This window comes from Haemaphysalis longicornis, unplaced genomic scaffold (assembly GCF_048455015.1).
Source record: "Haemaphysalis longicornis isolate Haplotype H1 unplaced genomic scaffold, Haemaphysalis longicornis Haplotype H1 scaffold_10, whole genome shotgun sequence".
Classification (NCBI taxonomy): Eukaryota; Metazoa; Arthropoda; class Arachnida; order Ixodida; family Ixodidae; genus Haemaphysalis; species Haemaphysalis longicornis.
Window position 1 is genome coordinate 137,488,418 of NW_027526204.1, and position 21,600 is coordinate 137,510,017.

Here is a 21,600-nt window from a genome sequence, read left to right on the forward strand (position 1 = left end):
GGTTGCAGAGTGCTCCTGCAACAAGTGTGGGACCTACTCGTGCGACCCGGCTGTGGGAACCTGCAATTGCCACAACAACGTCATTGGCCAGCTCTGTGACCAGTGCGCTGTAAGTTGTAGCTGTATATCCCCATCCCCAACCCCCAACAAACACCTTCTTCTTTCTGCTGGCTGCTCCACCTTTTGGGTGGGCTCCATTATGGACGCTCATCTGGGACCTTGTAAATCTCTTCTTGTAAAAGTTCGATCAATACGCACCTTGTTTCTTAGTAAGTGTTTGAGTTTCAGTGGCCCAGCTGCGATATATGTCTTGGCATGCCAAGACGTACTGTGAGTGCTTCTGTACACTGCCTAGCCAGCCACATCGCCAGTGGGCACTGTGGCGATCGCTATGTGTTTTCAATAGACTGTTTGAACTTTTATCACACTTGCTGAAACAGTGACGAGAAAGAAGGTGTGACGTACTGTGTCGCAAGCTAATCCGCTGCCCGACGTCTTCCCCTCCCCTGCGCAGCCCAACCACTTTGGCTTCGACAGCTGCCAGGGCTGCCGGGCGTGCGACTGCGGCCTGGCCTCGCAGTCCAAGCAGTGCGACCTGCAGACGGGCCAGTGCCCCTGCCAGCCGGGGGCCGGGGGCCTGCGCTGCGAGGCCTGCGAGCCGGGATTCTGGCGCTACTCCACCAGCGGCTGCATCTGTGAGTGCGGGGTGAAGAATGGGAGCAGCTCATTGCTGGTGCGAAAAACGTGACGCTGGGGTCCTGTCGATACACAGCCTTCGGGTCTGGGAGAGTGGGAGGAGGAAAATAAAAGAAGCTGAGCGTTTGTTTTGCTTGTCGGCCCTTTTGTGAGTGACTATGTACTGGGGAATCGCTAGCAGAGTGAGCTCTTATCGTGTTGTCTCCATCTCTTGCCCTGCCCAGCGTGCAACTGTGCGGCCAAGTTCTCGGCGGGTGCCGTGTGCAACCAGCAGACGGGCCAGTGCCAGTGCCTTCCCGGTGTCATTGGAGAGAAGTGCGACAGCTGCCCACACCGATGGGTCTTCGTGGAGCGCCAGGGCTGCCAGGGTGAGTGTGGGTGCGGCACTGGCGGGAACTGGGCCCCTTGTTGTTTCCGTCGATCAGTGGCTGCATGAAAGGATCAGCTCGAGTATGAGTGAAAATGAATGGTTTTTGGGGCACCTTGTACTGGTAGACTTTGAGCCCTGCTTGCACCAAATTGAGATAGGCCACACAGCCCCCTTACTTCTTGCATTGATCAGGAACTTCACGTATGATGTCTTAATTATTTTTTTGAAAAGGCAGGGAAATACGTTTACTTCTTGACTGTGAATGAATTATGAAATGTAACACTGGCTGTGAATGGAATGGAGTAGCGTCAAGTACTAGTATCTTTGCATCAATGTACATGGAGCCTCTAAACATATCTGTGTGGGAGAGAAAAAAGGAAAGATTATTTAGACAGTCCATGTTTCAAGCACCTGTGCATTCATGTACTAGTGCACAAATTGAAACAAAAATTATGGATAATTTTATTGAGACAAGATGGCAGAGCAGTGGAACAGAAAATTTGGCAGACATTATCACGTTTGGCAGCTTGTTTGCAATGCAGGAGTATCTTTGACTGCTTGCAACACCTACAGTCACTGAAAAAAATCTGTATTATGACTTTCCAAGGATAGCTGACAGGCAGGCACTCTTGGTTGAGTCGCTCGTGTCACTACTGACAGGAATGCCCCATTTCGGCTTCTCAATACTGTGTGCCATATAGCGTTCCATATGAGCAGACATGCCCCAAGGTTGGTTTAGGTTTGTTTTGCGCAAGGAACACGTATTGGGCTTTTCAGCTCAGCTGTGGCGTCGCTTTCTTCTGACTCTGGTGCAGAGTGTGGCGAATGCGTGCACGCCCTGCTGGACGACACGGACCAGCTGGCGAGCATCATTGACAGCATCCAGCTGGAGGTCGAGGGCCTCTCGGCCACCTATCTGGCCAACCAGAGGCTGCAGGTGGTCAACCAGTCGGCACAGGACCTGCAGGTCTGTACTTTAAAAAATAATGGAGCTTCAGTTTCCATAGTTCCCCACAACTCAGGATTGCAATGGAAATTGCCCCTGGGCCTCATTCCCACAGCCGGCTGTTTCTCCACATGGCACAACGAGTGCGTTACTGCGAGTATTTAGAAGGTGACACAAGTCGCTTTCAGGATTTTTTGCTCTGAATCTGTGCGAAAAAGCAGACAATATCATGCATTAAGCACACTCTCCTTTCAAAACACGCGGGCGTTGATGTCATGAGTTTGTCGTTTCAAAGGAGTGATGCGCTACATGAGCTATTCGTTCTTAATTTGTACCTGAGTGCAGTAAACATCGTACTTGAGCACTATCATTCCCAGTTCTTATTTGAGGAGATCAGTTACAACCACATTTTAAGCACACCAAAGGAACCACTGCTGCCCAGTGCTACCGTATAATGCGGAATATAGGTCAGCCGGAATATTGGCCGACCCCTTTACCTTGTAGCCGAAAAATGTAAAAAAGTAATTTGGTACACAACATCGTTTTATTGAGGCTACAACTTCTTTTGTCTCAGATTACTTATTAGGGTTGTCTGAAATGTCATCAGACGACTGCTTTTTTTTTTTTTTTGGTCTTTTTTTGCACTATACATCTTCCCAAGTTCTTAACACGAGCAAGGCTGGTTTTAGTTCACTTGGCGAGGGAGGAAAGAAATTAAAGCCGTTCCACTCCATGTGAAAGCTGTCGGAAGTGCAGAGCAGTGATTCGCCATAATGGGCTGTAGCGCCGTTCTCCGCTTACTGCTACCACCCCATGCTATTCAAATTTCCCGCCTTCAGTGCTCGTGCGCCTCCTGCCTGAAACTGCGCCAGCAGGAGGGAGTTCTGTTCTCTTTGTGCTTTTCCCTCCACATGTCCCGGCGTTGCACTGCCACATTTTGCATTTACTATCGTAAAAACCAACCCAACAGTCGTCCTTAACTAAGGGAACGCGGGCACTGCCAGTTAATTACGTATATTTATCCTCAAAGGTACCTATAGTTTTTTTTTGCGCTAAACAGCAGGAAGATGTATGACAAGCTCCAGCGTTTCACGAGTTTCGAACGCTTATGACTATATAAACCGCTTGGCTTTCAAAGCCTCTGGGGTACGCCGCGAACAACAGCGTTACCACGGGATGCTGCCTTGGTGCTCTATATATTTGGGTTGAGTGAGCGAGCTAGGACGACAAGGTGAGCGCCTAAAGTGCTCTGCACTTAAAAGTAGCACAAATGTGTATACCGGCGCATAGAACAACTCAACTTAGGTCGTCCAACTTTTAAAGATGTCTAAGGTGGAGGTGGCGTGAAGACAGCCCAGATACAGCAAATATTGCCTGCGGGAGTGCAAGGGGTCAAGGATTTATGAAATAATTTTTTTCTGTGACATATGCAATAGGAATGATAAATTAACAGATAAGTGCGCGTTTCGCGCTATTTTTTATGAGCAAAAATTATATTTTCAAAACAACAAGCTCTGCTAACTCCCAAAGCATCGCAAGTGCTTGTGTAGTTTGTTGTCTTTTATTTTCTTTTATTGCATTGAAAAATTCAGGTATTGCTACCTATGCGCTTAGTTTTAAAACATGCGATGCCGACGGCGGTACAGCGCAACAGTGTAGCAGATGAACCCCCAGTGAACGCATCCCTGCGCACTGCAATTCACGGTGACAATTCAGGAGAAGTGCGAGCTCCACGGGACAGGTTCCTCTTCCCCATCACAGGCCACTCGGAACTTGTTTCGGCGACTCTCCACTAGGTGCAAACATCGTCTGCTCAAAGCTACTTCGAACGTTTGCAGTTATTGTGCTATGTAGGTATCGGGGTTAGAACTTCGCCAAGGGGATTTTTAGAGCATCAACAACTTATTTGGATCAAACTTGGACAAAGAAAAATTTGAGTGCAGTTGGCCTTTAGGTAAGAGGACCCTGGTGGATCCACTTCCTTTTACAAGTGATTTGTGCTGGGAGAAATGAATTCTTGAATATGTGATTTACTTTGGAGCATTTTCAGGTCCCTAAGGTTATGCAGTGTTTAGACTGAAAAACTGTAACTGAGGGGAAATTCATTGTATGCTAGCACAATGTGTTCAATATGGGTTATAACTGTTTGTAAAGGCTGTGAAACCTTTCTGCAGCTTCAGCTGGACGCGTTCAGAATGGAACCTGGGAATCAGGACGTCAGCCCGCTTGGACAGAACGTCAGCGACCTGGAGTTATTTGGCAACAGCATTCGCAAGAGTGTAAGCACGCTTTCATTCCATATCCTCTGCTTACTGTCAATTCAGTCCGATCATTGCCGTCTTCAGTGCACCTACTCTGAAGCAGCAGAATTCTATGATCTGCGGACGGTTCGCCTTGTGCAATCACTTCCCACCAATGTTCTTTGCCTAACATTATTTTTCTGCAATGAAAGTTGGACTAATTAAATAGAATTTCAGTTAAAATGTTTCGGCCATGTCATTTATTAAGTTGTAGGCAACGAGTTGCACTTTGTCTTTATGTGACATAACCACACAGGAGATAAAGTCAGGGGAGCACAGCATTTTGAAGTTCTACAAAAGAGTGTTCACGAGATTATTGCTGCGGTATCGTACAAGCTGACCAGGTGTCAATTGCTATCCTCTGGTGCGCAGACATCGGTGACCCTGTCCTCGACCAAGACCAATGACAATGCCGCATTTGCAATGAAGATGGCTGCCATGGAGGAGGAGTCCAGTGTGAACAAGACCATCAAGGAGATGCATGGTGAGCAGTCGCTCGTTGGTGTTTATTTCAATTGAGAGCTTCAAAGTGTGAGGCCTGTCAGCTACTGTGAATGCCAATTCAACTGTTACTGTTCACTTATATGAAGCGATAACTTGAGGACGTAAAATGAACAGATGAAGTCGCAGCTCGGCGGAAGCTTTGGCCAATTGGGACTGGTACCTGCTGTGCATGTGTGAGACTCGTTCTGTTTTGCACTTGATTGTTTGGCAACCCTTGGCTGCCATCAGAAAGGTTGGCAAAGTTATTTTCCTAGATGAGGAGCGGACCACGGTTGAAAATGACGTGAAGGAGCTGTGATGTCATAGTGTGCACATGTGAAGATGAGGTGAACTTCTGCCTTGCTAATGTACATCCCACACACTACACACAGACATACATGCGCACTTACGTGCATGCATGCATTCATGACGAAGGGAACTGGTGAAATGAACGATTGTGGTGCAAATCAGCCATGCCCGTGAAAAAGGCTCCTCACTGAGGTAGGGCATTACTCATGTGCTCTGGTGAAGCAACCGAAGCATGTAAAGTTTGCTACATTTGTTCTTTAGCACATACATTTTCTTCACATATGTGAAGAAAATGGGTGTACTACAAAAGAAATATAGCAAACTTTATTCCAGCAATTAAAGCCCAATTTATGCCATTACAAATTAATAGAAAAACTTTTTTTTTTTTTTGCGTGTGTACTGCACATCATCTTCTCTGCTGTTGGCTACAAAGACAGCACAAAAACTCGAGGTGGTAGAAGGTAAAAAGGCATACTGCCTTTAGAAAGCATGTTGGTAAAATAATTTCTCTTGGGCCAAGTGGCTGACATAGATTGGGCCACTTTACTTCTGTGGTGAGCATGCACAGAGTGGTGCACGTCCTCTGAAGATAAAGGAAGGCATGCTGCTTGCCCTGAGTGGCTGTGTGAGTTGCGTGTGCCGCCTGTTGTGTGAGGTGGTGTAATCTCGTCCCCCTTCCCCCTTTGGGTGCACGCAGACATCCTGTCGAACCTGATGGCCTTCTCGGAGGGCCTGAGCACGTCGTCGGCCACCAACCTGGAGCCCCTGCTACGTGAGGCCAGGCTGATTGCCGAGCGCCTCAACCAGACCTCCTTCACCCCGCACTTCCGCGAGGCCGAGGACGAGCTCGACGAGGCACGCCTGGGTAGGGGCTGCACTCGCTCTTGTTGTTACGGTCCGGGTGACATCATCGGGGGATGAGCGCAGCTGGTCAGTGGTCTGGGATTAGGAGGAAACAGGAGGTTGCTGTAGCCTAAAGCAGAAAGGAGAAGTGGAGTGTTAAGAAGCAGGACATGTCATGGGAAGTGCAGAACAGGGAAGGTCACCCGACTAACAGGGCAGCTACTGAGAGATGGCATGACGAGCCAGAGGAAGAGGCAAGGGAAAGGAAAGGGATGGGACCAATGGAAGCCGTTTGTCAGGCGCACCAGAGTGGAGAGGAGGGGGAAGACGGTATGTGAACCTTGCACCAAGAAGCACGAGGCAATAATCTGATCCACAGCAGCAGTGACTGTATTTCTGATGGATGGGTCAAAAACGAATTATTTTGTACGTAAAGGATATTTGGTGCCCCGCATGAGGATTACCTAGTGTCCCAGATCAATGTGGGATATGTAGCCCCAGCTTCAGGGCTGCAAAACCCCAATTAACAATTTTCTTTCACCCACCACGTGGTTAACTGGCACAGAACAGGAATGCTTGCGACAAGCCTGTCGGCGCAAGTTTCCTTTGCGTGATCTCGGTGCCCGACATGTTGCTCCCTCCCATCCCAACGCAGCCTACGAGCGTGCGGAGCAGTTCTCGCTGCCGGCGGCGCAGAACAACGCGACCCTGGCCGACCTGAAGCGCAGCATGAAGCAGGACCTGGAAGACCGGCTGCACGAGCTGTCCAACCACACGGCCAGGGTCAACACCATGTTGCGCAAGGTCGCCGGCCTCCTGCACAAGGCCAACAGCTCACCTGTCAGGGTGCGTGGAAAGGGGCTCTTTCAGAAGGGGGGGGGGAGAGGTTCACGTTTCCGCTTGCTCACATCAGAGCTCTCCAAGATGGAAACGTGGGGGTCTTTACGTGCTTCCCTTCCTGTGACTCCTGCAATAACTTCGAAGGAGGGGCCTGTCGCTGTTCTCATTCAACAGTTGGGGGCTAAAATGTGGAGCCGAGATTGTCGGCACAAAAGCTTCCCAGTGCTTGGTTGACTTGCCCGCAGTGGTCCTGCCCGTGCCCTGAGCTGTCCCCCTTGTCGTTCCAGGGCCTCGTCGCCCAGAGTGAGGAGCTCCACTCGAGGGCCGAGGACCTGCTGAGGGAGGCGGAGGCGCTGCTGCGCCAGTGCCCCAGCTTCAACCTGGACGCCGACGGGGCACTGGACGTGAGTGCGCGCACTTGCCTGCTGCTGAGGCAGATTCGAGTGCAGCCACTGTGCTCGGGCATTGTAAATGGATTCCACGCTAGTGTAACAGTGACCCGTGGCTTATTTTTCACAAGAGCAACCATGCAAGGACAATCAATGCAGGGTCACTCCTGCATCTTGAGCTGTCCTTACTAGTGTGTTTGTTGCTTTTGTTGTTATTTGACAAAAACTGTTCATTTAGTAACTAAAAACATAAAAAAAACTTCCATGTGGTGCATTAGACAAAAGGCATACATACTAGATGCTCCATAGAAAGGCATAACTATGTCACAGTCCCTGACAGTGACGTTGCAGTGCTTGTAAATGTTCTAAACAATCGCAAAAGGCACTGTAACAGGCATTTGAAAGGTAGATAGGCGGAGCCACTGAACATATGAGGGAGAGAGCTGACACCTTAGACTGGGAGTGGTGCGTGTGTGCTGAGTGGGGAGGCCCTCGGACTGCAGGCCCTGGCAGACAACGAGAAGAGGCTGCGGGACGAGGTGGACAGCCTGCGGGACACCCTGTCCAATCTGAAGCGGCAGACGGACGACGTGGAGCCCCTGGTGCGCGACGCGGTTGACCACTCCATGCGGCTGCAGGACCAGGCACAGGAGTGCAGGAAGTGAGCACCCGGGGAGGCGGGCACCCCTTGGCGGGCCACGAAGGCCAACGTCAGTTGGGATTGACCGTGTCGCAAGAATTTGGTTAGCAGACACAGGGGAGCTTCGATTTACCAGTCTTGGGCTCACTGCGGGCTCCCTGAGAAGCAGTCCAGCATTACTTTTTCACCTATATTTCTATGGCGTGGGGAATCCTCAGACTACTCGCGGGCTGTCCGCCGCAAGTTTGAGGCTGTAAATCGGAAAACCCCACTGGAAGTTGCAAGCAATGAGAATAGTTGTGTATTATTCATAACATTCATGCTTTGAACACACTATTTAAACCTTTGTAAAGCAAGTTGCCTTTTGTGGACAAGATTCTCTCGATATAGTTTGCAACTTGGAATGGGCATGCTAAACGATATGTTTGAATGGGGACTAAAACTGATAGGACTTTGCAGATCTGTAATTTGCACTAATTCTGTTCCTAAATTTTCCTGAATGCCATCAGGTGTAGTATCTCCTCTTAGCTGTAGAGCTATCTTTTTTTCTTTTTTTTCCAGAGTAACTTTCAATTGGCACTTTGTTCACTTTGCAGCATCCTGTATGACACACAGCAGCTCTCTGAGTCAGCACTGGCCTACGATGAGATTGCCAAGATAATTGACGAGGCCCAGAATTATTCACTCACTGCGAGGACTGCTTCAGACGATGCCCAGTCCAAGGTATAAATCTTTTTTGCACCTTATTTGCATTTTTTCCTGTTGCACTCTTAATTTGATGCCTTGGGGGTGTCATATATGCACAGAATGTTGCAGTCGTGAAATCTTGCGGTATCATGAATTTCAGGATGTTCCAGACTTAAATTTTTCTTTTGGTAATCCACATTGTAAGCATTTAGTCTGTGCTGCAATTATCCAGCCTCAGCTTTACGTATATCAAGCCCTGTCAGGGTATTGCTGTACAGTTTCCTCTCATTCTTGTCAATAAGGATGACCTGCAAGAAGAGGGCAGGGGAACTGTTCGGTATTAAAATCATTGCTTATTAGATTAGCGTTCATTGCATTAAAAGTAGCGCTCATCTCATTCCAGAATTTGTGTGGCTGCTAGTCTTTTTGCAGTCTGTATGCTTGATACCTAGCGAATTCCTAAACGGCCTGACGAATTTTCTGTGTCGCAGTCGGCTGGCATCATCGACAGGGCTTCCAACTCTCTTGAGCGGAGTAGGGAGCTCCGTCAGGAGGCAATGGATCTGGAAGAGCATGTCGACAACGGTGGGTGGCTGCATTACCGTGCACTCAGCCTCAAGAAGTCTCTTCCTTTCTCTCTTTCCTTCTTTTTTTTTGTTTTTGTTTTTGTCGTGCGACAAATATTTAGAATCCCCTAATTAGTGTTGAGACAGAGTACCTATGTCACCCCTTAAGTTAAGTAGCTCCCGTTTGACCAGCAAAAAGGAGAGATACGGAAGTAAAAGAACTTCCGGAGGCAATCACAAACACATGGCGTAAAGCCAAAACACAGCATGTTGCACGTGTTCCTGTGGTGCAGTGCCATCAGTCATGCTTTCCGGATATTGTTGCACAATTTTTTGAGTTTTCACAGTAACTTTTGCTAGTTAAGTGCCGAAAAAAAATGACGCATCACCCACACACTGTGAGCATCATGCTGGCATGTCTCTCTGGCCCGCACCACTGATACAGTAACTACAGACAAGGAGCGCTATGGCCATAGGGATGCCTTAGTACAGCTGAACTCCATTAATTCGAACTCGAAGGTGCCCGATTGCTCGAAATAAAATAAGTTGGAATTAACGAAAGCCGTTTAAATACACATAACTTTGCCGGGAGTGCACTGTCAGTTCAAATAAATCAGAATTTCGAATTACGTGAGTTTGAATTAACGAGGTTCGACTGTGCAAAGGTCCGGACCTTTTAAGGCGGAGGGCCAAGTTGCATTGAAGCCGACACACCGGGGCCAGACGGCAATTTGGGGGGGGATTTTTTGGACCTGTGCCGAGAAAGATAGTGAAGACGTTATCTGGCAAAGTGTGAAGATGGGGACAATGCTAACTGGAGGCTATCTTTCTTTGTTCCAGTCTAATCCCATTTCAGGTCAAAACTGCCATGTCGGCTTTCAGATAGGAAGTAACAGGGGGATCGGGGGTTCTGACGTCATGCCAGGGTCTGTACTGCCCTGTAGGTTACGGGTTGCAAACCCCTGCCGTAGTAAATAATGAGAATAAGGATTTGTGAAATAATTTATAAGTGAATTCATTCTCCCACAAAATGGCTGTGTGGCAGCTACTGTGATCCTGGAAGTGGTTCTTGAATTTGAAAGTACTTATATGCACACACTAGGAGGCAAAAATTTGCGAGCTCGTGTTGTAATTACTTTTGATGACACACAAACAGCTAGTGGGGAATGAGAAAAAGTTAGAGAGGAAGAAAAAAGAAATAATTGAAACAGGACTTTGGAGTGCCAGCAATGTTTAAAATTATTTCGTGTGCTTGTGCAGTGTGACTTGAAAACCTATTAGACGTTCTGCTCCCTCTAGAGATGAAGTCGAGGGTGACAGATGCTGCGGAAAAGCTGGCTACCATCGAGATTCACAACAAGATGAATGCAAAGGACCTCGCAGATTTGGCACGCGACATGGACAAACTGCAGACTGGTAAGCCTCTTGAACTCGCCATTAGCTTCTGTTCCTGCTGTTGCCTTGGTTTCAAAGCACTGGGGGTTGTCTATAGGGCTTCCTGTATCTTGTCCTGTCTGCCTTTAGCAACCATTCTACTTCTAGTTCTGAGACCGTTTTCTGCCCTCCCTCAGCTAACAGCAGCAATTTGACACTCAGCCAGCTGCAGTGTGTTTGTTTGCTTTATCTGACAAAAAGTGAGTGCGAGCTGCCTAGGCAAAGTGCTGATGGTGATCAGTTGCTCGGGCAAGGCCACGCAACCTTGGGAAAATAGCCACCAGTGCCACAGGTGGTGTCGTTCAACCAAGTCAGAGAGCAGTGCGAATGGTGCATTACGATTCCGGTGTGTCAGAGGATGCCGTGGTTCCCTCCTCCTCCTCCTCCTCCTCTTCCTCATCCTTTTCCTACCCAGACGAGAGCCAGCAGGCACTGCGGGGATCGGTGGATGAGGCGCGCACGGCGGCCAACCAGGTGCAGGAGACAGCCGACAAGGTGGACGCCATCCTGGAGCGGCTGCCTGGCGAGAACACCCACGCCCAGACGCTGTCCAGCGACAATGTTGGCTACCAGCAGGCCCTGCTGGCTGCCAGCAACTACAGTGGGTCGTGCTTCTTTCTCTGCCCAATAATGCCTGATATATGCCTCGTGGGAAAGGCTGTGTGTCTGTAAGTGCGATAGTCTAATGCACGAGGGATGCTTTTGAAACTGAATTGGGCTGGTGTCTTGAAAGGAGCACAACTGTCACTCTTTGGTGTCCCTTTTTTTAGCATTTTCTGCAGTTGTTGCTTTAGCTGCAAATACTTGCATTTAATTGTATATGCTTTCGATGTTACCAGGCTTCGGCGCTCCGAAAGAAAAGTTTTATGAACGCACATCGCAGTGCTAAGCCAAGGCCATATGTTGGCACCAGGGTGGTTGACTCCAGTCCCCTTTGACTTGCCTTGTGATCACCAACTCTGCTTTCCTGTCCTGCGCAGTCGACCGAGCTGCAGCCCCCGAGCCGGACCTCAGTCGGCTGGCAAACCGGATGCTGCAACGGCACAAGGCCATGAAGGACCAGGCTGCCGACATCCAGAACATGCTGGAAGAAGTGCGCCGCAAGGTGGCCCTGGCCAGGGACAACGCCAACAGGGTCAGTGCGTGTGCCATTGACTAGAAAGGGCGGCTGTCCAACTCCGTATTGCGCACAGTATCTTCACCCAGGAAGACATGTTTGGGTGCACTTGCCTTCCACATGTCGCACTCTAGTTCATTGTAGACACCAGGCAGCCCAAGTAACAGCCTTCACCACTTCTACGGGTTGACCTTGTGTGCAGCATGTGCGCACCAGCTGAGCTCACAAGAGCTCAATGCGAAGAACAACTCATAGTGCACAAAGTCTGTATCATGAGTGCTGGTGGGACCAGTGCAAAAAAGAAAGAAAGATAAGATCTCACACATTTATGCTAGCATTGGAAAAGCAGTCTTTACCTATTTGATATTCACTGTGTAACGGCCAACTATTCTGAATGTCCCTTGTGATTACTGTGACTGCTGCAGACTTGTTGACTTCTCCTGTTTGGCACTCATAGTATTTTTTGTGAGCAGCTGGAGCATTTTTGCATTGTAACATCTTACGGCATCCTGCACACTGAGGTGGCATAGTGCGCAAAGTCTGCATCATAGTGCGCAAAGTCTGCATCATGAGTGCTGGTGGGACCAGTGCAAAAAAGAAAGAAAGATAAGATCTCACACATTTATGCTAGCATTGGAAAAGCAGTCTTTACCTATTTGATATTCACTGTGTAACGGCCAACTATTCTGAATGTCCCTTGTGATTACTGTGACTGCTGCAGACTTGTTGACTTCTCCTGTTTGGCACTCATAGTATTTTTTGTGAGCAGCTGGAGCATTTTTGCATTGTAACATCTTACGGCATCCTGCACACTGAGGTGGCAAACCAGAGGACGTTACAAGGCTGCTCCTTTCTCAAAAAAGTCTTGTGAGCGCAGTTGGGTGAAGCAGAACGGTTCTCTTGAAGGTCAGAGCTAACGGGAGGCCCGTGTGGTACTATGTACTAAATGCTGCCGTGCACTCCCCACACAGGTGAAGATTGGCATGGAGTTCAAGGGTGACCAGTGGCTGCAGCTGAAGAACCCCGAGGAGCTGCAGGAGGCGGCCACCTACACGCACCTCTCCGTGTACCTGAAGACCCAGAAGCCCGACAGCACGGTCTGGTTCCTGGGCAACACCCAGCAGCCCCCCCAGGCGCGGGCCAAGCGCGCACGCGAGGTCAGTGCCTGCTGTCGACCTACTCACCTCTCACCTTCATCATTTTCCCTCGAGGGTCCTATCAAAGGCACTGCATAAAGGAAAGGGGGTGTTGCAGACACAGCAGCTTGCAAGTGGTCATACAGTTAAACCTGATTGTAACGAACCTGTATGTAAGGAATTCCTGGATTTAACGAAGTTTTTCAATTCCCCTTTGCGAGCACCATTGAAACCCATGGGTTTGTGACCTCTATGTAACTAAGGCTGTGCAATGATTAACCTTGATGTTACGAATTCACTACGCTGATGAGCCGTTGTTTTTTGCACTTTTTCTGAAAAATTGGCTGGTGAAGCGTACCAAATTAGCGAATTTTGCGTGCACCGCAAAGTATACCGTGTGTTTCCAGGTGTGAGTGCGGTGTCAGTTAGGTGCTATAGGCCTGCCTTTGGCTTGCAGTTGTGCGTCTCCACTGCTGTGTGGTGTCGGTTCGTTGGTGGTGATATCTGCTGCAGAAACCGAAACGTTTTGTCTTTTCCAAGACAAGCTCGCAATTGTAAATGCCGCGTGTCCACCGGGGAAACACAAGGACGTCGCCTCCTGGTACAGTATCCCTCCAGCTAGCACACTCTCACAATTTTGAGTGCGTAAAAGGGCACTGAGTTCGTGAAAAGGCGTCCTTTCCACACAAGTTTGGCCCTTGAAATGCGTCAAGGCACTGGAAAGTGTCGAAAAGGCAAAAGCGATACTTAAGTTACGTTTGTGAATACGGGAGTAAGTGAGCTTGCTTCTTTGGAGTGATGCGTGTAGTGACTAATACTCGTGCCACACGTACACAAAAAATGACATTAAGTGTTTAAGGCCTTAAGATAACAAATGTCATTAATTGGGCGGGCCGTGCTACACGCGAAAACGCAAAGGCATTAAATGTGTTAGGCATGGTGGTGATCATGACCAAAGAGAGAAATTCACTCATATTTTAGAAGTCTTTAATGTAGAGAAAAACGCCTTAGAAGCGTTAAAACTGTTTTTTTGGGAAAGAAAATATAATGAGAAATGGTGTTTGCTTAAAAATGGTGGGAGCCGTTTCTAAAAGTGGCTTCAGCATGCCGTCGCCGGCCGGCGGTAGCCAAATCTGAAAAATTTAACACGAAGAGTAACGCGATGTTCTTACTTTTGCCTCTGTTCTAGTGAACTTCGTCTTCTTCAAAACTTCGCCACCAATTGTGCACAAAAAATCGCCATATTTCGAAGTTTAGCTACATTTCCGCGTCAACACTCTGGTGCGGAGAGCTTCGGTGGCTTCATTTGGTGCTCATCGCGTTCGAAAGTAGGCAGATTTAAGGTGTTCGCGAAGGTAAATGAGTTGTGCGGAACTCCTTAAACCAAAATGACATTAAAGCGAATGACATTAGATTTTTGCATGTAGCAGCAAATTAATGTCATTTTTCGTGTACGTGTGGCACGGGTATAAGCGAGATAAATTCTGGAATGGTGAGTTTGCCGTAAGGAATATCTAGCATTTCGGTTTTGATTCTACTTCATTCATGCGAGCCTTAACCTGAAACCTGCACATGACGAAAACCTGCATGTAATGAAAAATTGCAAATTTTCGCAACTTCGTTATATCCAGGTTTAACTGTAATTGCTGCGGAAGAAAAACAACACGGTGACAGCAATAACAAGAGGATTACGTAAATGGAGAAAGGGGGTGGACATTGTAGCTCATGTATGTTCGCTAAGCGTTAAAAAAATGACTGGAGGAAACGACAGATGGAACAACAATAAGAAAAGGATGAGACAAAGCGTAAGGCAGGGTTAATGACATTTCTTGGCACACAACAGGATTGGACTGATCCCTGCAGTAGTTTGAGTGCATGCGGTCAGAAAGTTGAGGAGGCGCCCCTATTTGTGAGGAAAGTACCGCACTCAGTAGCGAAAGAATGCAGAATATACTTTCTATTCTAGTATTCTTTTTCGTGCTCAGAAGTTGCGACAGGCATGTGGTAGGTCCAAGTGACTTGCACCTCAGTCTGCAAGCTTTGGTAGAGGAAATTTTAGGTGACTTTGCTGCACAGGAAGGCTGCCATTTGTTAAACGAAAAGGCTGGCTTTTTAAAGTGGCACCGCAGTCAATGTGCAATAGCAACAACTTCTGCAGTCAAATTGTTTTGGAGCTCGGTAAGCGTTGAAAGAGAAAAAAAAAAAAATCTGCTTTCAGAACGACTTCATGGCCCTCCTGCTGCAAGGTGGTTACCCCACGTTGCTGGTGAATCTTGGTGATGGAACAGAGGAGATTCGCAGCAGCAAATATGTCGCTGATAACCAGTGGCATCAAGTCATCGCTGACAGGTAAAGTGACACGTTCTTTGCTTCGTGGAACGGGGAACACAGCTATACTTGGGGACAACTTTCTGTGGCAATGGAAAAGAAAACTGCAGGCAGCAAACTGCATTGTGTTACTGCGCCAAAGTAGTTCCCGATAAACTGCCTTCAGTTTCAGTTTCGGTGTGACAGATACGCCTTTGCTACAGTTCGTTTCTTTGCGTGACCTCCGTGGTTAAGTGCGCTGAACCACGATCATCTAGCACGCAGGAATATTGGCATCTCCTTCCCTACGCTTCATTTGTTTCTCAACGCAAGCCAAATCTTTGACTGGAGAACTTGGACAGACTTGATAAATTATACCATGGACAATAGCATCCAACTCTGTAGCATCCAGAAATTATAGGAATTTTCCCAGTGCTGTAGGTTTGGGGGAATGCACTGATATGTAAACTCTTCTGGAGCTGAAAACTGGGCAGCACCAGGGCCATGTATAGCGTGCTTACATAGCGCACGTGCAGCATACCGAAAGAGCAGCACACACACGCTACAGCACGAATTCAAATCCTGTTTGGATCGTGTTAAGTGCGTTGAAGGGTGGAACTATTGTACCGCTGCACTCTTGTCTTTCCGTAGCTCTGGGTGGTCTTCCAGTCTCCAAACGAAGCCGTTTTACGCTTTGGGAACTTCAGGGCATAACGCAAAGCCTCTGCCTTGAGCCATGCGACAGTGCCGTATTTACCCGATTCTAACGCACACTTTTTTTCTGGAAAAATAGGCCGAAAAATCGCATGTGCGTTAGAATCGGATACGAAACCAAAACTGCCGAAACAGCGGAAATTTCGTCCCACTCATCGCCATCTCAAGATGGCGCCAAAGCTTTTGGCAACGATTTTTCGGACACAGGAAGCCCAGGAGCCTGGATTTTTCTATCGGCGTTCTCACAAATCTTTAAATCATTCCACTTGCGTGCTTGATAACAGCAATGGCAGCAGTGGCAACGACGGTGCGCCGCTTCCACGAGTGGCTTACGAGCGGCTCTCAGGCGTTCAAAACGAGCAGTTGGCTGAAGCGTGCGCCTTTGGAGAAGCTCGCAGGATGGGCGTGCGGGGCGTGAGCCACGGTCTCATCGACCCTGGTTGAACATTCGTTCAGAAGTGTGGCATCGCGAACGCGCTTGACGGCACTGAGGACGAGGTGTTGTAGTCACCGGAAGGTGACAAGGAGCTCTCGGAGAGCGACGAGGAGTGAGATGAGTGAGATTACTTCGGGAAATAAATCGCCCGTTTCTAGGTCACAAATTCGTTTTTCTAGGTCACAAAGTTCTGTGCACGTTACAATCGGAGGTGCAAGTTTTTTAGGTTTCTCTGCCAGAAAAATCGGGTGCGCTTTAGAATCGGGGGCGTGTTAGAATCGGGTAAGTACGGTACATTCATTTACGCTAGCAAGCCGGCTGACCGAAAGAAATGCGGAAACGATGGATAGTCCTGATTGCACTATTGTTACTTAGGCATACATGTTGGGCATATAAGTTGCTTCGTTTGTTTTGAGAGCTTTCGGTTCTCAAGCAACTTGACAATCCTATGTGTGAATGAATTGGCGACCTACCGTAGAGAAAGGAAGCTGCCATCAACAAGGACGCCCCCCCCTTTTTTTTCCTCAAAAGAACCTATGTGATGCCAGTGGCTAACGCCACAACCAAATAACCCAAAAGTCTAAAAATACTGCTCTCTGTTTCACATATTTTGGTTAATAATTTAGTGCCATTATCAACCCAGAACTAAAAAAACAAGAACTACATATTTTAAATTGCTTAGGCTACACTTGGCAAATTATTTTCGTTGAACCACTTCCAGCTGCACCTTGACTGCATTGCCACAGAAAGCTGTCCCCGAGTATAGAATATGCTTCAAAGCAATGACATTATAGGTCTGTAGCCGCTGGCAGGTGGGAAACAGAGTGTGAAGTGAGGTATAAAGAAAAGCAGAGGAGCAGATCTGTCATTCAAAGCTGTTTTAGCCAGTTTTGTGTGTGCATGAGAGAGGGGTGCTGACAAAATGTCGTCCGCTTCACTGGCGCTGTCTTCAGAAAGTTTCTTGTGAGAGATCTCTTCCCACGGAAAGTCATCTTCGGTGCCGTCAAGTGCCTTTGAGGTGTTGCATTTGTTAAAGCTGTAGCTGTGACTGACGAGAGGTTTGGGAATGCTAACCCAAGCATTCTGATCCAGCTACAACGCACCACTGGAGAGGCCCGTTTCTGCCGTCCGGTAGCCATTACATCCATGTCTCCTGATCTCGCCCAGTCTAAGTAGTAGCGCTTGATACGGTCTTTAAAAGGCTTGTTAATGTGAATGTCCAGCGGTTGCAACTGGGATGTCTTCCCTCCAGAAGTGAAGTGCAAGCTTCACACAGTAGTCTTTTCTCTTGCCTTCGCTTGCAGCAGCTCGATATTCACAGGCAGGTGTGCAGCCCGTTGACATTGCATGAACACAATCAGCTCCTATCCGATCTGAGGAAGGATTCCAGTGTTCTTCAGCTTATGGAAACTTCCCAGGATGTTGCTTAAAAAAATCAAAGCCGTTCCACTCAATGTGAACGCTTTCGGAAGTGCAGAGCAGTGATTCGCCATAATGGACTGTAGCGCCATTATCCGCTCACTGCTACCGCTCAATGCAATTCAAATTTCCCGCCTTCACAGTGCTCGCGTGCCCCCTGCCTAAAACTGCGCCAGTGGGAGTTCTGTTCTTTTTGTGCTTGCTTTTCTTCCCGCTCATGCCGGCGTTGCACTGCCACTTTTTTTCGCTTACTGTCATAAAAACCAACCCAACGAGCGTTCCTAACTAAATGAACACAGGGGCTGCCAGTTAATTACATATATTTTGCCTCAAATGTACCTGTACTTTTCTTTGTGCTAAACAACGGGGAGATGTATGACAAGCGCCCGCATTTCACGAGTTTCACACGCTTATGACTAAATAAACCACTTGGCTTTCGAAGCCTCTGGGTTATGCCGCGACGATAGCCACTACGACGAAACGTGGTGTGGCTCTACTTGGGTCCAGCGAGCGAGCTACGACGACAAGGCGAGCCGCTAAAGTGTTCTGCACTTAAAATATTTGCTCCTTTTGCTTCCTCCACCTGTGAGTACTGCGCTCGGTGACACCAAACTGTCACGCTGGGGCATACCCGATGTTCTCAGCAGCTGTTATAACTTTCCTCTGAAAAGCAGCTGGCACTGCCTTCATGCTCCTGACATCATGCGAGATACACTACTGGCAAATAAGCCAATTCCGAATACAAGAATGCCATGAAGTTGGCGTGACCAAAATGGCACCCGTTAAAGTAGGAAGCAGCCTACCCACGCCACCGCAAGATGATGCTTTCTCCACTATGGATTTGGTGATGATAGCACCAAGCAACAACGAAAATGTAGCTGCAAATTTTGGGCTGAAGTATTAGGGATCCACAAATAATGTGAGGCAGAGATTTCACATAGTATAATTCAAAAAAAAAAAAACTTGCTTTTTTGCAGTGTGTTTTTAGGTACGTGCTGTCATCAGTTGTCCTCGAAGATTATAGTCAGGGATCCAGTCAAGGTGTAAGTTTGGGCTTGTGTGGCGTTTTGTTTCAGGACGGGTAAGACTGTGACCCTGCACGTGCGGACAGAAGGGGAGCCCGACGCGGAGAACACCAAGTACCTCCAGGGCGCCACCAGTGTGTTCAACCTGGACCAGGCGCGGTCCCAGTTTTACCTGGGAGGTGTGCCTGCGAGTGCACAAGTACGTGCCATGCTACATGTGCCACGCTCGCCTGTTACTTACCGCCGTGCATGCTGATTTTAAGCTTGTGCTTCTTTGGTGGCCTTGCATCTCTGATTTACGAAATGTCAGCTCCTCAGTCTTCCAGGTTAAACATTCCTCGTAATTTGCTTACACTTAAAGGCAGGAACAGTCGGGATTACAAAGTAAGCCAGATCAACAATGACATTACGTTGCTGCCAAGAACAGTCTAGATGCTCGAATGAAGTCATGCTGCTGTTTCACTTTGAACAACACTACCTTGGTGCACCAAGTGTTTGTCACATGAAATTTTTGCCTGCCCTGACCGTCAACACTTAGCCCTTGAAATTTTTCTCAAGCGAGTTTGTTGCTGGGCTAGTTGGGGCATATTAAGTTTAGAAGGAACCAGCTCAACATGGAAACAAAGGACTAAATGGTAACAAAAACTGACAGGGACAATGCTGGCCCTTCATGCACTACTTCTTTGCACCCTACACACACCCTACAAGCATTCTACTTGTTTGGGTGACAAATTTTCTGTAATCCCTGTAGGCATTTTCTGGCAGTTCACCAATGTTAAGCACCCCTAGTGCCGCAGAATGTGGCCTTCCCGTTAACTTTCCCCGTAAGCTCACCAGCTTGACTGCTGTACTTCTTACCCGACATAAGCCCATTGTGTGACCATCTGATGGTGTGTAACTATTGCAGTCTATGCAGAAATATGCTGCCCTTTGCCGAGGGCAATTTTTATACAGATTGTGTGGATGTCTGCTAGTCTGTACTGCTTAGCAACGCGGTTTAGGTGGCACTAAAAAAGGGACACAGAAAAGTCTACAGGAGCGCTTGTCCTGTCACCTTTCTTGTGTCCGCCTTTCTTAGTGCTTGAACGAAACCGCGTCATCAAGTATGCACCCAGTCGCCCAGCAACAAGTTGTTCTTTTGCACTGCATGTAATCGCGAATGGCAGTGTGCTGCTCGGGGACACAGGAACAACAACTAAAGCAAACAAAAAACAGACTGTGTGCGCATGTGGGGAGCGGTTGCACACTCCTTTGTCTCGTTCCTGTTTCCCCGAGCGGTGCGCATGCCATTGGCGGCAGTGATGCGGCCCAAACATGAGCCCATCTGTGCACCAGTCAGTGTCTGCGCATCGTCCCTCGGGCGGTTCAGTGACGGGTGTGCCCCTGTCCGCCTGTGCTGGGTGCAGGGGTACGTGGGGTGGGAGGACGAGGAGGTGCGTCGCTTCGAGGGCGCCCTGGAGGACCTGCTGTGGGGGGGCCTGCCCATCGGCCTGTGGAACTTCCAGCAGCGCCACGGCTCCCTCGAGGGCTGCCAGGAGCGGGACACCCTGACCGACCTGCCCGTGGACGGGGGCCTGCGCTTTGACGGCACGGGCTACGCGCTGCTGGGCGGGGAGCCCCGGGACTTCGCCGACGGCATCAGCATCAGCCTCACCTTCCGCACCTATGCCCGCGAGGGCCTGCTCTTCCTCATACACAACGGGGTGAGCAAGCCACTCGGGAGGGGCAGCTTCCTCTCTCTCAAAGGAGGAGCCCACATGGGGGGGAAAGAGCATGACACATCACTCCCCTTCGTGAGGCGAGGGGTCATTCTACTCTGCTGTCTACTCATCTGGTGTCGTTTGTCTGGGGCAACCTGATTCCACTTTGAACTGGGATTACCTGGCCACCCCTGTGTGTTAAAGGAGTACTGAAACCAAATTTTGACGCCTAAAAAATGATATAATTGGCTTCAGTAGTTTGTACAGATGACTCACAGAAATTTTTGCAGCGATCCGAGGCCAGAATCACATCTAAAATCGATTTTGATTGTCCCGGCCGCGAGCTTCCACAAATCGGCAGCACTAGCGAAATCGCTTTCGACGTGACAAAACATTGGCCGGCGTGTCTCGCCGGTTCAGGGTGACGTCATATGGTCGTTTTTGCAACCGGAAACGATATCCTGCGCTGCTGTTGTCAGTGGTATTCGTTTGGGCAGGAGACGTGGGCGTAGCTGTGTGACCAATGCTTGTAAACTTTGTGTGTTCGACGTCTTTGCTTTTCAGTTCGTGGCCGGCGCATGTTGTTCCCTTGCACTGGTGCCGAAAACTGCGCAGTGTCGATGCGCACTGCGGCGACGCGGCGGTCACTGAGCTCACCCAAGTTGTGCTATGGCAAGCTCGCGGAATGCGAAGTACTGCTGGTGGTAGCCTGTCCGAGCAAATTGATGACGACGCCAAGGTGCATTATTTTCCACGCGATGACATGCAGTGCTAAACGTGGACTGAGTTTGTGCGCGGTGGCGGGAGCAAGAACTGTCGCCCAAGCCAGCGAGTTTGGCGTTGCTCGGGTCAGCTTGGGTGCTGGGAATTTTAGGCTTAGTATCGTGGTGAATATTTGATCGCCGCTATCTGCACAACTGCGAATGACCATCCCTTACACAACTTTTCACCACACTGTCATCCCCTTTTTCACATATGGAGCTTTATTTTGGCGATAATTGCCGTTTCAGCGATCGGTGACCAAGACATCTGCCGTGGCCTGTTTTGATTCTAGCGCGCAGGTGGCGCCATCTTTCGGCCACTCGTCGCACCGCGGTGCCGGCAGTGCTGGGTCGGAGCGCCGAACCTCCGCTGCCGGTCAGCGTAGGCTTACCATCGCGGCAAATATCTGAACGCCGCTTTTAAATTCAGCGCTGATAACAACCCCTAGCACAATTTTTCACCACACTAACATCTATTTTCT

At 48.8% G+C, this 21,600-nt stretch overlaps 1 protein-coding gene across 1 annotated transcript in view; it reads left to right on the forward strand.

Annotated features, from left to right (window-relative positions):
- The window catches only part of Lana (laminin subunit alpha), a 91,317-nt gene that overhangs the window by 48,321 nt on the left and 21,396 nt on the right, over positions 1-21,600 (forward strand). The window contains exons 38-56 of the mRNA XM_077690927.1: positions 9-109; positions 515-695; positions 921-1,064; positions 1,882-2,033; positions 4,187-4,291; positions 4,685-4,796; positions 5,802-5,969; positions 6,603-6,793; positions 7,075-7,191; positions 7,680-7,837; positions 8,413-8,539; positions 8,995-9,088; positions 10,369-10,485; positions 10,919-11,104; positions 11,484-11,638; positions 12,592-12,777; positions 14,975-15,105; positions 18,709-18,856; positions 20,064-20,360. Of these exons, the coding sequence (XP_077547053.1) occupies positions 9-109; positions 515-695; positions 921-1,064; positions 1,882-2,033; positions 4,187-4,291; positions 4,685-4,796; positions 5,802-5,969; positions 6,603-6,793; positions 7,075-7,191; positions 7,680-7,837; positions 8,413-8,539; positions 8,995-9,088; positions 10,369-10,485; positions 10,919-11,104; positions 11,484-11,638; positions 12,592-12,777; positions 14,975-15,105; positions 18,709-18,856; positions 20,064-20,360 (2,870 nt within the window). The remainder of the gene's footprint in view (positions 1-8; positions 110-514; positions 696-920; positions 1,065-1,881; positions 2,034-4,186; positions 4,292-4,684; positions 4,797-5,801; positions 5,970-6,602; positions 6,794-7,074; positions 7,192-7,679; positions 7,838-8,412; positions 8,540-8,994; positions 9,089-10,368; positions 10,486-10,918; positions 11,105-11,483; positions 11,639-12,591; positions 12,778-14,974; positions 15,106-18,708; positions 18,857-20,063; positions 20,361-21,600) is intronic.